General features: G+C 40.8%; 2 protein-coding genes across 3 annotated transcripts in view; one reads left to right on the forward strand and one right to left on the reverse strand.

The window, feature by feature from the left end:
* Positions 1-5059, reverse strand: part of ASB7 (ankyrin repeat and SOCS box containing 7) — a 30744-nt gene extending 25685 nt beyond the window's left edge. Inside the window, exons 1-2 of one of the 2 annotated variants that reach the window (XM_034066354.1) lie at positions 5037-5059; positions 4269-4363 (exon numbers count right to left, since the gene is read on the reverse strand). The gene's annotated coding sequence lies outside the window, so the exon portion shown is untranslated. Of the gene's footprint in view, positions 1-4188; positions 4231-4268; positions 4364-5036 lie in introns of those variants that run through there. The other variant, XM_031048680.2, reaches the window with a different exon arrangement.
* Positions 5060-6014: 955 nt separating this feature from the next.
* On the forward strand, positions 6015-16632 carry LINS1 (lines homolog 1). Its single transcript, XM_005148779.4, has 8 exons — positions 6015-6047; positions 7859-7995; positions 8436-8979; positions 9073-9162; positions 10104-10245; positions 10508-11095; positions 14251-14431; positions 15308-16632. Exons 3-8 carry the CDS (start codon positions 8572-8574, stop codon positions 16194-16196), a joined length of 2298 nt encoding a protein of 765 aa, XP_005148836.2. The 5' UTR covers positions 6015-6047; positions 7859-7995; positions 8436-8571; the 3' UTR covers positions 16197-16632.
* The last annotated feature ends 358 nt before the right edge of the window (positions 16633-16990 follow it).

Here is a 16990-nt window from a genome sequence, read left to right on the forward strand (position 1 = left end):
GCTTAACTTCAAATTTCTGTCGCTTAATGCAACAGAAAATCTTGCTTCTCCAATGATAGCTCAAAAGAGAAGGATGAAAAAAACAAGCTCTCTTCATCCCTCTTATGCACATTTTCCAAGAGCTTTGCTTCCCAAGATAAAACATACAAGGTCTGCAGATATGCTCACAGCCCTGCACAAAACTGCACTGCCATGACCTAATTTGATCACATTTCTAGCCTTGTTTTTTTGCATAGATGATCAGTCGTTAGTTCACCTTTCTCCCCCCCCCCATTTTTGCATGATTTTCACTTTAAAACCCACACATTTTTTATTAGCTAATGCAAATTAGAATTGCACTGACTTCACAGACTACAGACAAGGTAACAGATTGCTCCACTAAAAAAGTAACAAGCTATTTTCCCCCCCAAAGGAAAATTAGCTGCATATGGCAAGAGTAAGATCTGCAACTTTAATAAAAAGAAGTCATATTTAGTTAAAGTAAAGCTCACTCACTCGATGACTTAAAGTTTGCTTAAAATACTAATAATTATAGTAGACGTAACACACTAAATAAAAAAAGATAAACATCTTCATTACCTATTGATAATGTCTCATGTTGTCAAAGAGATCTTAGACTTCCCTACATGAATGTGTCACTTCATTAAAGTCACTTCAAACATCATGTGGAAAATTAATTCTGACAGATGTATATAGTTAAAGAAAATTCAAGGTTGGTATTAAAAGCAAGACCTTCTAATGCAGTATTTTGTGCACTCTTATGGCCTAACAGATAGACCTGATTGCCAAACCCTAGAATTACACATCCAAGAGCAGAAACAGGACCATAATTAGTACCGATGTTGGCATAACTCTCTACCACAAGGAAAGCATACCATTACACATGACATTTAATATCCAGCACAGACCTAATCAGTGTAGGTCCTAGCTGTCTGTGGTTAAAGTATTCCAAGACATTTAAATCAAAATCAAAAAAGGATAATCACATTAGCATTCATTATTCTCACAACCCACTTCTCCCACCCATTTCAAAACTCAATGTGCTCGTACTTAAATGGCATTTCAAAAATGGTCAATATGTGTTTGACAAAACCTAAATGCAACTACCATCTTCATCTGTCACTCAACTTCCTATTTCAGGAGCTCTTCAGACAAGAAAGTAAGGCAACAACCATTATTTGTGTTCTCATGTCACAATCAAAGTTTGCAAATAACATGTGAAATACTAAAATTTCACAGAGCCTTATAATCCTGAATATATTTTCTGCTAGATGTTCTATGCTACACCCCAGACAGACTATCAAGTGAGGTAACCCAAGTGGCCAGGATGAAAATCACCAACCAATGCATGCGAATTGCTGGGTCTGAAAAGCAATGAGTTAACAGTGCATGAACTGCTACTTTAAAGGAAAGAAGTCTTCACTTTTCATAAGTGGTCATTAACAGCTACACACTTCTCATCAGAGCTTCTGTAATTCCATCTCGTAGTTTGGACATACTACATTTAAAATAACTAGTTAATCTACAAGTCCTCCATCAACTTCAGGCGTTGATAGCACTGTATGATGCTGCTTAGTGGTGCCATATACTCATAAGCAGCTGCTGTGTTGTTACATTCTGCAAGGGGCTCAAACTGAAGTACAGAGATATCATTTTACCAACTATTACCCATTTCACAGAGGGGTTGTGGGCTCTGACTTTTGGGCCTGATGGAGAAATAGTGAAATCACCCAGCTCAAATAACTTCAGGTCTGTAAACAGGCATGCACAAGAGACCTCACCTTCAGAAAGCACCAGTACCACATCAACTATTAACTATCCTCAAGATTCCCACCCATACACCAGCAACCTTAACCACAAGCAGAAGCCAGTGAAGAAATACTGCAAATCACCCCAAATCAAGGACCTCATCAATGCTAGTGCTACAGCAAGGCCTTACAAATGTTTTTAGTACAGACTGCTGCATCAGTGTCACACAGCCACAAGTCTCCCTCAAGACGTGCATTGACAAACTGCAGGGAGTTTGTGCTCTGCAGCATGCTTGGAGATCCTCTGGTACCAAGCATCAAATACCATCTCTCTTAACTTACAGTGGTGCTGTTACTAAGTTTTAAACAAGTAAATGTCAGAGGAAAGCTTGGCATTAAAAGTAAATAATAATTCATAATAAGAGTTAATGTATAAGATCTATGTATTTTAACATGACTTGCTAATATTAAACAATCCAAACACCAATATTTCATAGAATGACTGCAGCAGAGAACAATGGCTAGTTCAAACCACATTAAAGCAGTCACTTCAGCCCTAACACTCACAGCATGGCCGAAGAATAAAATGAGTGCCACTTACAGAGTTTGTTTCATTCAACCATCTCTGGAAAACTTTTCTTTTCCCTGTATTTCTTTTAATATAGCCTAAAAGAATCCAAGTAGACAAAATTCATTGGCTGGCTTCAGTGGATAAAGCAAGTTCTTCATTGTGACAGCATCATTCTGTAAGCAAGCATTGGAATAACGGAAAACGGCCTCTCAGATGGCACATTTCCTTTAAGGGTTTAGAATTCACAATAAGGCAAAACAAACCTAAAATGCCTACATAGCCTGAAGAGAGGAAAAAAAAGGATGTGCAACTTTATCTAGGGGGGCTAGCTATGCTTGCAAGAGGCTGCGTTTCTTACAGAACAGGACTTCAATGTATCATTTATCTCTGTTCCTTGTTTGACCATGCGCAACTTTCTGACAGAAGCCAATCCCCTGATTCCTACAAACTCAAGTCCATTCTCTGCATCTGAACCAAACTTTGCCACACAGGCACTTCACATTAAGAATGAGCTTCACAAATCCGATGAAAACTTACATTTCCCTCCATGAATAAACCCCAAAGATCTTTCGACTTATCGGCAACAAGAGGTATCCTGTTGGAGGAGCTACATTAATGCAAGGCCCAGCATTAGATGGGTTGTAAAAAGGGTGTTATAATAAACCAACTTTGGATGAACTAATACACATTTATCTTGCATACTAGCAAAAAAATCCCTTCTGCAATCACACTGAGCATGCCCACATGTTCCACTATGAAGTGTGGTTTTGCAGTATGCTATCAAAATAACATGGAATGTTTCTTTCCTGTACTTTCAAATACCTCAGAATTTGTTGCACTTGTATTACACAGGTACTTGCTATTTAAACTTTGACATGTAGCAGCTGCTTTTTATCATATGCTAAAGACACCTGCACAAGAAAACTGATCCACCCTTGACCATGATTGTTGGCAACAGGCACTGCTTTTCCCCCACAACTAATGCTAAAAACTAATTGATTGCTGACAATGAAAAACACTCTGGTACAGTTAATGACATCTCTGAAAACACAACAGAGACCAAAGGGACCTATATAGAGCATATATTTACCAAAATAACAAACTCATCTACATTTGAAACAGATTAGAACGGATTCAAGACAGACTCTGTGTTGACAGAACATGCACAAACTCCATTATTTGGGGCACACAAACAGTAGGATGCATTAAAAGGCTGACTGACATCATTCACCCCCCACTCTCTCCCCTTGTGAGCCCATCTCTTCATCTCACCACTTAAGCAATTCTTCCTACAAACTGCTCTCCCCCTGCAAGTGAGCCTTCCTCCTACCAGCAGGACTGTTTTCGATGACTCCTTTCCTTTTTATTCTTAAGCAGCTAACAGCATTATCTTCTCCTGTGATCTCAACCCCAAAAATAAGTCCCTGTAAACAAACACCATCCAATTAAATGGATTTCAATTTTTGCAGCTCCATTACAGTACAATACCGAAAAAGAGACCCACGCAAAGTCAGGTAGGACTAAACCAACATAATGCAATCACCATGACCTACTCCAATAAAGACTTTGGAATCAGAGCAGAAGCAAATCCTGTGTTGCACACATAAATCTGTGAACAGGCCTTAAAAAGAGGCCTTTTTAACCAGCACACAGCGAAGTCATTTTAAGTGCCATTGCTGAGATGAGGAGACACAAAGACCCATTAAGCAGCAATTCATAAGCAAAATAATGTTTGCAGATTGAATTTAGAACATGACAAAGCCTTACAAGAAGAAAGAGGAACCCTACTTCAAAAGAACTTCTGAACTTTCAAACTTGTAAAGGTCAATAGCAAGTAGGTTTTATGAGAACAAAGAAATCCACTGCTACCTATTCAAATCCATCAAAACGCAACGAGGGGCCCAAACCATGTGTCTAGGATGATCCCAAGAGTTTGTAAGAATGATCACCTTTCTGTGGTGTTTTTGAACGCTGGTTCCTCACTTCTGTCTTATTTTGTTCTTTGGAGTCACAGTTTTTAATTCTCCTTTAAGGCAGCTCCAACCTAAAAAAGGAAAAACAAAGTTGAACTGAGCCACACAATGACAAAACCAAGAGGAATGGAGAATGAAAATGGTTAATACCAAAGCAAGAGCAGGTCATAATAAGAAGAGCCTTCAAGAAATTAGGAAGGAAAAGATTATTCCTCTAAATCAGGACCTCAACTCGACAGAAGGGCGCTCTCAGGGGTACTAAGGAGTTGGAAGGACAATAACTACAGGCCCACTACCCTGTCAAGCCAGCTCCTCCGGGGAACCGAAGTAAAAGATAAGAACTAAAGAATGGGACAGGAAGTAACCCAGAAAGGAAAGCTACTGGGAAATGAAAATCGCTCCCTCGCAGGAGCTCATGCTTCGGGAGCCGTCAAGCGCACACACACACACACACACAAAAAGCCGACCAAGCCCCGGCGCAGAGTCCAACGGCCCAGCGACGGGAGGGCCCATGGGGAGCAGGGGACGCGCTCCGGAGGAGCCCTGAGCTCCCCTCTGCCCTCACCGCCTGAGAACCGGGAGCAGCGCCGGGAGCCCGGCGGCAGGCGGCCGGCCCGGAGCCTGCCTTCCCTCCCTCCCCCCGCGGCCCGAGCGGGCAGACCGGCGGCGAACCGGGCACCCCGTCCGCAGCGGGGGGCGGCGGGGAAGCCCCTCAGAGCCCGTCGAGGGGCCCGCGGCCGTTACCTGTGTGCCTCCGGGGGGGGGGGGGGAGCGGACGGCGCGGCCCCGTGCGCAGCCGCCCCCCGCGCTGGTGGTGCGGCCGCGGGCGGGCGGGGGCAGCGGCGGGGCCGGCCGCGGGCGGGGGCCGAGCCGTGTGGGGACACTTTGCACCGAGCCGCCCCCCGCCGCTCGCACCGGGGTCAGCGGGCAGGGACTGACCTCCGCAGCAGCCAATCCGCTGCCGCCGCGCTGGGACCGCCCACAACCGCCCGCAGCCGGCACGTCTGATTGGACGCCGGGCTGACGGCAGCTCCGCCTATTGCTCTGCCCCCCTTGCCGTAAAGCCGCGGGGGAGAGGGGAGGGGGGAAGGGTTTTGCGACAGGGGCGTGGAACTGGCTGCGGTGGTTCCGGCGGTTTGGCGGAGGAGAGCTGAGCTTTACGGCGGCCGGTCTGCCGGGGGCGGGTGAGTCGCGGCGGTTGCCTAGCAGCGGTTGCCTAGCGACGGGACGGGGAGGGGCGGGGCCCGTCGGAGCGGCGGCTAGGGGTGGCTAAGCGAGGCCGCGGGGGGGCAAGGGGCGGGGCTTCCGCCGCGGCGGCTGAGGGGAGCTGGGGCTGAGGGGAGCCGGGACTGAGGGATAACCGGGGCTGAGGGGAGCTGGGTGGGTTGATGGAGGTCGGGTCTGTCCAGCGCGGTTGAAGGAGCGCAGGAAGGGTTTGGAAGCGGTACAGAAAGGCTTCGGGTGGCCCTCAGGGCAGGGAGAGGGGTGTGGAGACTGAGGGGCCTTCTGGAGGAAGGTAACAGGGAGAGGGCCTGCAGGCCGCGGGGCGCTGGTTTTGGGGCAGTCATTACACGCGTCCGTGCTCTTCCCTCCGTTCCTTGTGCGGCTGGAATACCACTTTTAGTGAGCTTTTCCCACCGGTATCCTGTTGCTGGGGGTTCTGAAGCGCCAGTGATAGGCGCAGCTCTCCGGTGAGGCCGGATTGGGTCCCTGGAGCCCCATCTCTAGTGGCTAAAGATGCTCACAGAAGAGCAGGTAAAGCACCTGGCATGTTTAGGTGTCAGTTAACAGACAGTGGGCAGCTCGCAGCCTTGGGAAGGAATAACACTATTTTAGAGACGTTTACAGTATTTCAACACTGAGCAAAAGCATATTCCTTATTGAAAGGTGAGCCTATGAAGTCATTGCAGGTACAAGTTACCCAAAGTATGTTTATTTCTTAAATGATTCAATCATTCCATTGTAAGGAGACCCAAAGCCTTCAGACTCTGACCCAAAAGTCATGGGCTGTGGTTTCATTTTGCTTTGCCTGATTTATTTTTTTAATGCAAATAGCATGGGTTTATTGGATAGTTTGTTTTCTCCCAGTTGCTACTCATGCAATTAACATTTAATAGTATATATAACAGGGAAAGGGTATTATAGGGACTTCACAATAGCTTTCTCAATCATGCCTCATTGCTAATGTCTCTGAGTAATTGTGTGTCATCATAAGCCACTTGTATTAGTAAAATGTGGTGTCATGTTAGTCCATTCAAATCAATGCTTTCTAGGACTTTCTGCTAAATTAAGTACTCCACATAATAGAAATATACATATTTTATAACTTTGATTTGGGCTATTCTGGATGCATTTGCAACTACTTAAACTTTGCTTGGTCCTTAAACCTCAGAGGCTTCGACTGCCATCTGAGATTTCATCTCCAGTTCTTTGTTTCCTTTTCCATTAAGTTTCTTCTCTCATTCTGTTTGCAGCTCTGCAGGATTTTGGTTTGGATTTTAAAGCTTAGCTGAAGTAGTCATTAAAATAATGTATAGCAAAATGCTTATTTGGAGTTCATTTTGTATAATTTTCTGTCTTTTTCCTGATTAGTCTATTTATAAGGCTTTTAGGACATTTTCTTAGTGTTTATGCAGGAGTCTGGCATTGTGAGGTGTTACTTTAATGGGTGTTTAGATGCTGTTGTGAATAACTCAATACAAGTAAAGGTTGGAGTTTAACATTTCTTATCTATGAATACCATTGCTTTTCTTTACTCTTCAGGTTTGAGCTTTTCTCTGCTTTCTGACTGAAATAAACTTAGTCATTGTCTGACATTTTCCTCCTCTTTGAAGGAAATTTCTTCAAAATAAGCCCTCTCACATTTAATTTCCTTTAGTGACTTCTACTCATGAGCTGTTATTGTGTGTGAGGTGTATCTTATAAATGTTTTCGTAAAGTGCTTGCAAATTAATGCCATCCTATCAATATATTATGGTAGGATCAGAGAAAGCATGACCAATATGATGTGGCCAAGAAAAATCCCATAGTGGATGTGCTAGAGGAGTTCTAAATCTCTTCTGCCTTAGCAACCTTGCTGTGTCATATGAATTTGTGCATGGGGGATCAGTTCATTTACCACGTAGGGTAATAATTCAAGTTGATCTTGAGCACAGAAGTAAATGTGTCAAGATAATTTTACTTTATTAGGTATTCATTTAGGAAGAAATAAACCTCAAAGATAGGAACAATAGCCACGTTAAAAAATCAGTGATTTCTGAAGAAATTTTATGGGCTTTCAGGTCATAACTTTCCACCTCATATAGAATTTCAAATAGATTCTTCAAGGAAAGAAGGAATTTATTGTATGAAGTATCAGATCTATTCTTAACATCTAAAATGTGGAGTATGGGAAAGGGTGGGGGAAGGGTTCTTATTTCTGCTGGGTGAGAAGCATACTCCAACATTTTGGAGTTGTCAGGTCAATCACTGCTGAATGTGCCTTTAGAAGTACCACACCAGAGTGAATTGTAGATCACTCCCTGCAGGCAGCTTCTTATTCTCTAATTTTAGATTCTCTTCTGCAGGAAATACTTCTGATGGTGGAAGAAGTGAGGAGTCTGTGTACCTTATCCTGGTCTACCCCTCATTCGTTATACCTTTGGGCAGCCACAGTCAGTGCATGCTCCAGTTGCAGTTAAAAAATCCAGTTGTAAAAATAAAGGTATAATTCTCAGTATTTGATAGTGCTTTAAAAACTTGTGGAGAGTATAAACTAAACCAAAAAAAGCCTCATGTACTGAATTTTAGAGTTTCATTGTTTACTAAAATTCTGGTAAACCCCAATATTAGTTTAAAATATTTGGGTGATGATAGATACATAGGTGGGAAGAGCTTTAGAATTTACCAGCTGGAACAGCTGTTTTCTTCCATTGAAAAGAAAGAGAAAATGTAACAAAACTTAACTACAGACAGCTTCAGGAGTCTACCTGGCTGATTATGCCAGACTGAAAGCTGGGGATCCTAAAAGAGTGTTGTTTTTAAACAGTGATTTTGTAGTTTCAAAATACATTTAATAATGGTACTGTGAACTCCAAAAGTGTGTGGGGTTCTTTTGTTTCTTTCTAGTTATCAGTTCAGTAATAACAAAATATTGCTTTCTAGGTAACTTAAAAGAGAAATGCCTGATAGTGATTCTGTTTCTCATATTGGATAAAAATAACCTCGAAGCTGATTTGCAGTGATGATGAATAACCAGTGAAGACATACAGCATTTTCTGAAATATTGAATGTTTTCATCATGAAGATCTCTCTTCTGCAGCAGATGTATAAGGACGTGCTGGTTGGCCTTCCACTGGCAAAGGAAAGCCACCATTATACCTCTCTACTTAATCCCTGTGTTGAACAGTCAGCAGAAGGAGATGAATCATGTCATCAGATGCATCTGCCATCTACTAATGGTGGTATTGGGAGCCATCAGGACACTGAGATGCCAGCTGCGGTTGTCACTACAACAGATGATGTATCAAATAGCTTTGCAAACTTGAGCTCTTCATTTTGTCCACGAGAAGTGATGCTGCTTCAGTTAACCTTGATCAAGATGATGGCTGTTAAAGCAGAGTCCCAGGAAACAGAGTTCAGTATGAGACAGAAGTACTGTGAGATCTTTGTCCTTCTTCTGAAGGAGGCAAAAATTGACTCACAATTGGTAAGCTTTAATAAACTTCTGGGAGATTTCTGTGAAAGGATGTAAAAACCAAAAAGGGACATGGCTTAGATATTTTCTTCTATGTGTTTACAGGTTTGTCTGCTCAGTAGTTGTGATCAGCTGTTATCTCACATGGCTTCAAAAAGTTTAGCTTCTCTTGTGTATTTCCAGCTGAAGAAAGAGGTGAGTGTGGCATAGCTGTTCACAGCTTAAAAAATGACTTAGTGAATATGTGCCTTCACGTTGTTCCATTTGACCCTAGAGCCAAATTTGGCACAAAAGCAGTTGCTGTGTGATTACTTTAAAATCTGCAAGTTATTCTAAAGAGGCTCCTTTTGTGAGCAATCTACAGAGCAACATCAAAGCTGCTTCTTTCCTCCATTCATGGCCTGCATGTCTGTCCTAACTTTGAGAGGCACACCTGCAGTCTGCTGTACTCTCTTAGTCCCTTAAAATGCCACAAAGTTTTGTTGAAGAGTGTTTCACTCCAGTATCAGGAACAATATGAAGGTCATAGTTTGCCCACAAAGTGCCTTTGGTTTGTAAGTGATGGATAGGAAAGAGATGTAGTAAATATTCCAAGAGACTATTTCTCTCCTGGGATATTCTCTTTAAAGTTGCAATGCAGGTTTTAAAAAAAAAACCCAGTAATCTAGACTATCAATGTATTTTACAGTTACTTGATATCTGTTTGGTGATACAGTTGATAAAAATAGGTCATAACCTATTGAACATTAATCAGAAATTTTCCTGTATTTTCATGTTTGACTATTCCAGTTACTTTAGGGTTCTTTTCCACTTGCTGTTTATTTGTTGAATATGTATTGTAGCCTCTGTAGTATTTATTGCAAAGTTGTCTGGGAATTGTGAATTCAGATATGTTCTGTCTACAGGATTACCTAATTTTGGGTAGGTCACATGACATTAACACGTTCGATTTTCCCTTTTTGGAAAATACAGATTTTTCTATTGCACGTGTGACCTCCTGCTGGTAAATAGTGACCTTAAAATGCACTGGACAGACATACTGCATTTACCTCTGTTTTGCCTGTGCCTGTGATTTAATTTACTTTGCATAGCAACTGTAAAGCATGTGTGATTGGTTTTTGAATGGGTTTTCACAGAACACAGTGAATGTCACCTGGCTCACCTTCAGTTTGAAGACTCTTTCAGAATTCCCTGTGAGCACCCGGGTAGCACAATGTCTGTGGACTCTTACAACTATTGTCAAGGACATACTGAAAGATGAAGCTTTACCTAAAGCAGGTACTGTCGCGATTTGTAATGTTATCCCGGCACGAGTGCCCACTAGGGGGAGGAATGCTACTTGTAATCTCGTCTAGAACAGTTTGTCTAAAGAACACCTTCGTTCTTCACTACAAAGAGGGTGACAAAGTACTGTTGAAATTAAGTGGTTTAAACTTGATGAAAACCTAAGACTGGTCACAGTCACTTGGTTTCTGCTAATCTGCTGATTTAGCTGACTCTGTTTCACTCCAGGTCCATAATGTCATTCTCATTGCTGTAGGTATTTTGAAGATGTTGTTGGCTCCCCTTGATGCTGTGCTGGAAGGATTTTATAATTCCATTCTGTTCCATCACTTTGACAGTCACCACTATGCTTCACCTTACTCTGAAGATACAGACACTTTGGTCAGTTTTATAGATCTACTTGAAGCACTTTTGGCTTCCAGAATTGAATTAGAACCACTCAGATGCCAGAGAATATTGTTCTTGAAAGTTTCTCATGTCCTGGATGTCATTAGCTCATCAGTTCACTATATAATCAAGAAGAAGTTAATTTTACTCCTTAAAAAATGTGCCCTTTACAAGCCTAGAGAAGATGCTAAAGGTGGATCGCTCTTTTTCCAAACCCCATCTTTACAAGAGGATATGCTTGCACTGAGTAATACTGTCCTGCAGGTTGTGGATTTGACTTGGCTTAATCAGATCCCACTCAGTGAAAAGGCCAGCTACTTTGGAGGCAGTGAAACTGCTCCTGGAGATGACACTCCAGGTGGTCCTGACCAAACTCTTCTCAGAGCCTTAAGTCTGGTTGTGCTTAAAGCATTGGAATTCAAGTTTCAGAACTCTGCTACAGAAGCTGAAATAAAAGGTAATAGCCTCAGCTTTGTTTATTAAGCAGCAGGAGTTTTAAAGGTTTCAGATTTTATAGTTACATCTCATTAAGACTGTAAATAGAATTCAGCTGAATTAGTGGTGGTGGGAGGGAGGAAAGAGAAGACCCACCCAAGAAAGATCTTATCACTGTGTCCTGCCTAGTTAGTTGTCTCCTTGCATTTTATCCTATCCTTATCCCTGCAATATGGTGAGCTTGAAACAGCTGTATGTGGGGTTGAAAGCTTTTCCTGTTAAGGGTATGTGCTAATATTTCAAGTAGTTCAGCCAGCCTGGGAATATCAGGCTTTTCTCCAGTTGGAAGAGACCACATAGCATAAGCTTCTACACTGTTTGGGGTGGGGAACTAAAAGGAACTGCAGGTAGCACTCTCCTGTTTTCAAATGTGGAGATAGAACTTTGGAGTACCATTATGTACTTCTCTTGGTTGGAAGCACTAGGCATTACACTCAGATGTACAATATAATTGTCAAAAACAGCAGAAGCAGGCAAAGTAAAAATAATGAAGGTATAAAGTAAGAGCTAGGAAGAGACTTAGTAGAACATAGTTGTGTTCTTCACCCTGACTGATAGGTCTAGTCCTTTGAATTAGTAGGTGTGAGGCATATTTCTCATACCTGCTTGCTTGTGTATGTTTGTTCTACTGAATAGATGAATTGGATTAGTTAGAAGAGCAGCTGTGGTGCTAGGGCTATGCCAGGAGGCAGGCAGTGGGATGATGAGGGAATGCCATGTAACTCGCATTCCTGACAGGAGAGGATGCATTGCTATGTCACGTTGGTAGCTAGTCAGTATTCTTTTCCTGTGCTGTGAAGAAGTGGTGAGGTGAAGCTTTTTTGTCTGAGAGACAAATCAGGAATCCCAAATCAGGATTACCTGGAATCCCATCTTTCCACTTGCCTTTTTACCCCTGAGAGGCAAGCGATGCACATCATCTACTGCTAAGCTGTGTGAACATGGATGTGCAAATTCTGAGATAAAAGCAGCTTGCTGTCCCAGGATTACAAGCTTCATGGAAAAAATGGAAAGGCAGTTCTGAAGCAGTGTTTCTAGTCAAATACATGTGAGAATGGGTGTTCCTTATTGTCAGCCAGTTGATGATATGGCAAGAAGTAGAAAATAATTTGTGTTTCTTATTAAACAAGAATGAAATTTCACAGAAGTTTATATTGAGGCATTTTAATGCAAGTTCTGGATGTAAATGTTATTTTACTTTTTATATTTCTACATGCTGTAGCAAGCATAGAACCCATTTTAATTTATCTGACTGTGCAGAAGAGCTATGGGCTTCTGTAAGACAGTTCCTGACACTTCTCCCAGATTTTGGAAGATGATGTATATGTGATGCCAGTTGAATTCTTAAAGCTTAAATATTTGTGGAGAATATTTTACTTATGATCCACCTTCTCAAAAATGTGTAGAAACTGAGATTGTCTAAGAATGAGTGAATAGAAGAATGTAGGTTAAATCTATTTTAGATGTCTGTGAAAATTCTATCTCAAAATATTTCCCTTTCTTTTCCAGATTCATGACACAGAAATGGGTTCTTTAATTAGATTCAAATACCCCAATTGTCAAGAGGAATTTCAAGTTGAAAGGAGTGGTGCTTCTATTTTAGTGACATTAAATTAAGTGGTTAAAACAAGCACCAAAATGCTTTAACATGGTAACTTCCCTTCTGGGAAGCTGCTTGGTCTTATCTTTTTTTATTAACATGAATTAATGTGGCTTAACTTGAATTTATTTCAATTTTGAGGGTAATTTCTAGATAGCTTTGATTTAAAGGGAAGACTTCAGTCTGAATAGTAACTATTTGTAACAATGATAATTCACTGTTCTTATTATTTTCCAAGAAGAAATGCAAATCTTAGTCATATATGAAGGAAAACCACATAATGATGTGGTAAGGAAAATTGGTTCCCACGTTGCAAGAAATTTCTCTCTTTTCTAAACATTGAATTTATGTTGTGTTACATGAAAAACTGGTACCTGGTTCCATGCTACCTAGTACATCATTAGTATTGAAGAGGGAAGTTTCTTGACGTAAGGGGAATAGCCTGTTGTATGAATACAAAGTTGTTTTTGTGAGTAGCTACTGCATTAAGTGGCGTGAATTTTGAAGTGCTTTTCTCACCCAGGAGTGAAGTGTTTAGAGTGAGGGGGAAACGAAGATTTGCAGGGAAAGTACTGTTATGTTAATTATTCCAGCAAGGACTTAAGACCATCTCAAGAAGGTACCTTTATCTTAAGCCTGTATGTACTTGAAAGCATGCATCATACATGAGGAAGGCATTTTATAAAGAATATGACTATATTGCAGGCTTCATATTCATCTTACTGTAGAAATGTCAATTTATTCCCATCAACTATAGATGACTGCAGTTAATTTCTACAGTGAATCATACTGTGGGGGCTTTGCTCCAGTCTTAACAAAACATGCCAGTTGCGTTATTATCTCATATGGGAAGAATTACCTGAGATGACATCTCAGCAAAATGTTCATATTGAATTATTACATCTGTGGCATTGACTTTGATTTCAGGTCAAGTTTAGTTTGTGATGTACCAATGAAGCTAGTGGGGAGTAAAAGGAAAGTATAAGTCCCTGTGGTATGGGCACAGTCACATTTTTGTGGGTTCCTGATACATGCAGATTTTTGGAGGTGTAATGTTCTTTATTCTGCAAGTTTAGGTGTGGAAGGCTTCACTCTGTTATACCCAAAACTTTCTAGATCACCTCTGATTATTCTTCCTTGAACTTCAAGGAAGAGAAGAATGCTGTTAGATGAGTAAATTGTGTTGTTAAGTTTTACCTGTCTGGGGTGCAAGGATGGTACCTAATAAGTAAATTAATTTTAGGCACGCTACTTACAATTGTTAATTGGCATCTAAACTTTGGTATGTTTAGAGTTTAATAGAGTAGCCATTCACCTTGAATTTAAGGTTGGATAACTGCTTATTTCGTTGGTACCAAGAACTAACCTATGCCATTTGGTGCTGTGTTGAATGAGTTGAGCAAAGCATTGATAAAAGCATTCATGAATTGTTATGCACTGTTAACTTAGAAAATAAAAAGTGTATGTTGTCTGTTAACAAAAATACAGCAAAATTCATCGTTACTTCTGTTTTTTAGGAGACTTCCAGAATTCCATGTCTCAGCTGTTGATGTTCTGGATGAATCATCTGAAGTCTTCCCCACAGTCTCGCCCAGTTGTACATCACTGTGAATGGCTGTCCTTGGTTTTCATAGAACAAGATGATGATATGTGGGAAGCTGCTAAAGCTTTATTACTCATTTATTTAAAATTTGATAGGTTAGTCTACATTTTTCTTCGACAGAACTGTGAAGAATTGTAATTTAGTGAGGCTATTGTAATACACATAACATTTCCATTGATTACTTTTGTATAAAGAAAGCTTAATAAAGGCCAACCAAGGCCACATAGGACCAGGCTTGGAGCAACCTGGTCCAGTGGAAGGTGTCCCTGCCCATGGCAGGGGGTTGGAACTGGATGAGCTTTAAGGTTCCTTCCAACCCAGATAATTCTGGGATTCTGTGATAATTTAAAAACCCCCAAACCTCAGGACCCTGTCATAATGTGTGGTGTAAGAGCAGTTAACTTTGTTGATAATTTGAGTGAGTGTTTTGGATTAAAATGAGGGAGTTGTGCAACAGTTTCCTATTAAATACTTTATCAGATCCTGTAATTCAGAGTAATTGACTTCACAATCTAAAGCTGTGGTTAAACAGAGATAAAAGGCAAGACTCTTCTTTCAACACCAGGAGTTTGACAATAATGGAATATTACAATTAAGGAGAACTCAGGGGACTTATGGCAAAGTAGCCCTCTAAGGACTGGACCCATGTTAATTCCAGCTAGTTGATAAAAACTGTTATTGCTAGCCACTAAGACATGTGTTCTTCATGAATTTGTCCCTGCTTCACTGTAGTTGAGATTACCATGCGAGATATTATCCTAATTCATAAAAGCTCCCTTAAGCTTCAGATAGAAGATACTGCAAGTAGTAGGAGGAGTGCTGCTTAAAAGTCTGTGTTCAGCTCTTTACCTTCCTAAACTGATCTCCCACCACACCTGCCTTCATTCTTTCTTTCTAATATAAAGACTTCTGTTTTGATTTGTACTTTTTGACAAAACTGAATTTAATCTGTTTCATTACTTCCTTTTCAGGTTACGCCATGATGCTGCTCATAACTTAAGCCAAAAAGAGGAGGAAATCTGGAACTTCCTTACACATGCAAGTGGATATAATCCTCACTGTATCTTTCTATTTTTTCTTGAAAAAATTGCATTTGATTCCACAGTACTTCTAGATTTTCTGATTTCATCAGAAACTTGCTTTCTGGAGTACTTTGTAAGGTACTTAAAGCTTCTTAGGAAAGACTGGCAGCAACTTGTAGATGTCTGTAACCATTTTGATACCAAACATGGTGCTTTTCAATCAGTTTCTTCTGTCAAGCCACACCATCAAGAAAAGCAAAGCTGTAAGACTGTAGAGAGTTTGCAAAATGCTCGTTGTGAACCAGAACCACAGACTCTGATATCTTTGGCTGCTTCTCACAATTATTTTGCACTTACAACAGAGCAAGGTGATAATGAAGTTGTAAAGTCTAACCGGTCTAACTTCTTGATAGGCACTGACAGCACATCTCTTCAAAGCCTTGTTAATTATGACAGCTCAGAAGACTCTGAATTAGAATCAGATGGAAAAGACTGCTTGCTAAACACAAAGCAGGTGCCTTTAAATAATGAGGGTGAAATGGGGATAAGGGAAGCTGGTTGCAGCTATATGGATGGTGAACGGAATACACTCAAGGCTGAAGTGTTGCCTGTGAAACAAAAGGGATCTAGTGCCTCATCCAGTTTGACTTGTATGGCATCTTTGGATAATGTCATCCCCCAAAGGATAATGCTTTACAAATCAACGAAATGTTTGGAAGAACTGCAGAAAGCTATTTCTAGGTTGCAGAGAAGGGATCTTTTCCCATATAATCCATCTGCGTTGTTGAAACTACTGAGCCACGTTGAGCATATCAATAAGAACACGAATCCACAATAATCCAAAGATGTTTTCTAGTGGCTTTTTTACCTAGTACACATGGAAATGTTTCTGTGAGATGAATGACTTCTGAAGCTCATGCCTCTTGCAAATGGGAGTGTATTACCCTTAAACAGGATAAACATGTTATTGGTTGACACCTTAAAAATCTGCTGTTGCATTCAGTGCTATGATCCCTTTCCTTAGGGTCCCAGGCTTATTCATGGTATGTATGTCAGCATATGGTATACACCGACTAATTGTTAGGTATTCAAAACTTGATAATGAACAACTATGTGAAAGCTTATCAACAATAGAAGATACTTAAAGTCTTGTCAATTGTATTTCATGTCATTCTATAGGAAGTTATTGCCAGATTGGCAGTGATTCATGGACTAGAGTGAAATGTTAATGTGACACTTGACTGCTTAGAGGTTGGGCTAAATAAAATATTTCAGCTGGGGACAGTTTTGGTGTTTATACTGTGTGTTCTGCATCAGTGCTTTGCTCTGAGTGGAGCGTCAGTTCAGGTGTGCTATTGCAGTCGTAATAATCCATGGCTGAAGTGCTTAACTGATGTCAAGGATGTACTTTTTTTAGCTTTTGGCTAATTCAATGAGCAGTGTTATCACTTCACTGAAATATGAATTTAGTTTTTCTTAATATGATATATTCCTTTAACTGAAAGGTAGATGTGAGACTATATTGGATCATGTGTTGCCTGTTTATAGTACACTTTAAAGGAATTTTATAGCTAAAATCAAGCCTAGGTAATGCAGAAGTGAAATTCTAACAGAGTTCCTTGCTTCCATTAT

Source organism: Melopsittacus undulatus, chromosome 9 (assembly GCF_012275295.1).
Source record: "Melopsittacus undulatus isolate bMelUnd1 chromosome 9, bMelUnd1.mat.Z, whole genome shotgun sequence".
In the NCBI taxonomy this organism is placed as follows: domain Eukaryota; kingdom Metazoa; phylum Chordata; class Aves; order Psittaciformes; family Psittaculidae; genus Melopsittacus; species Melopsittacus undulatus.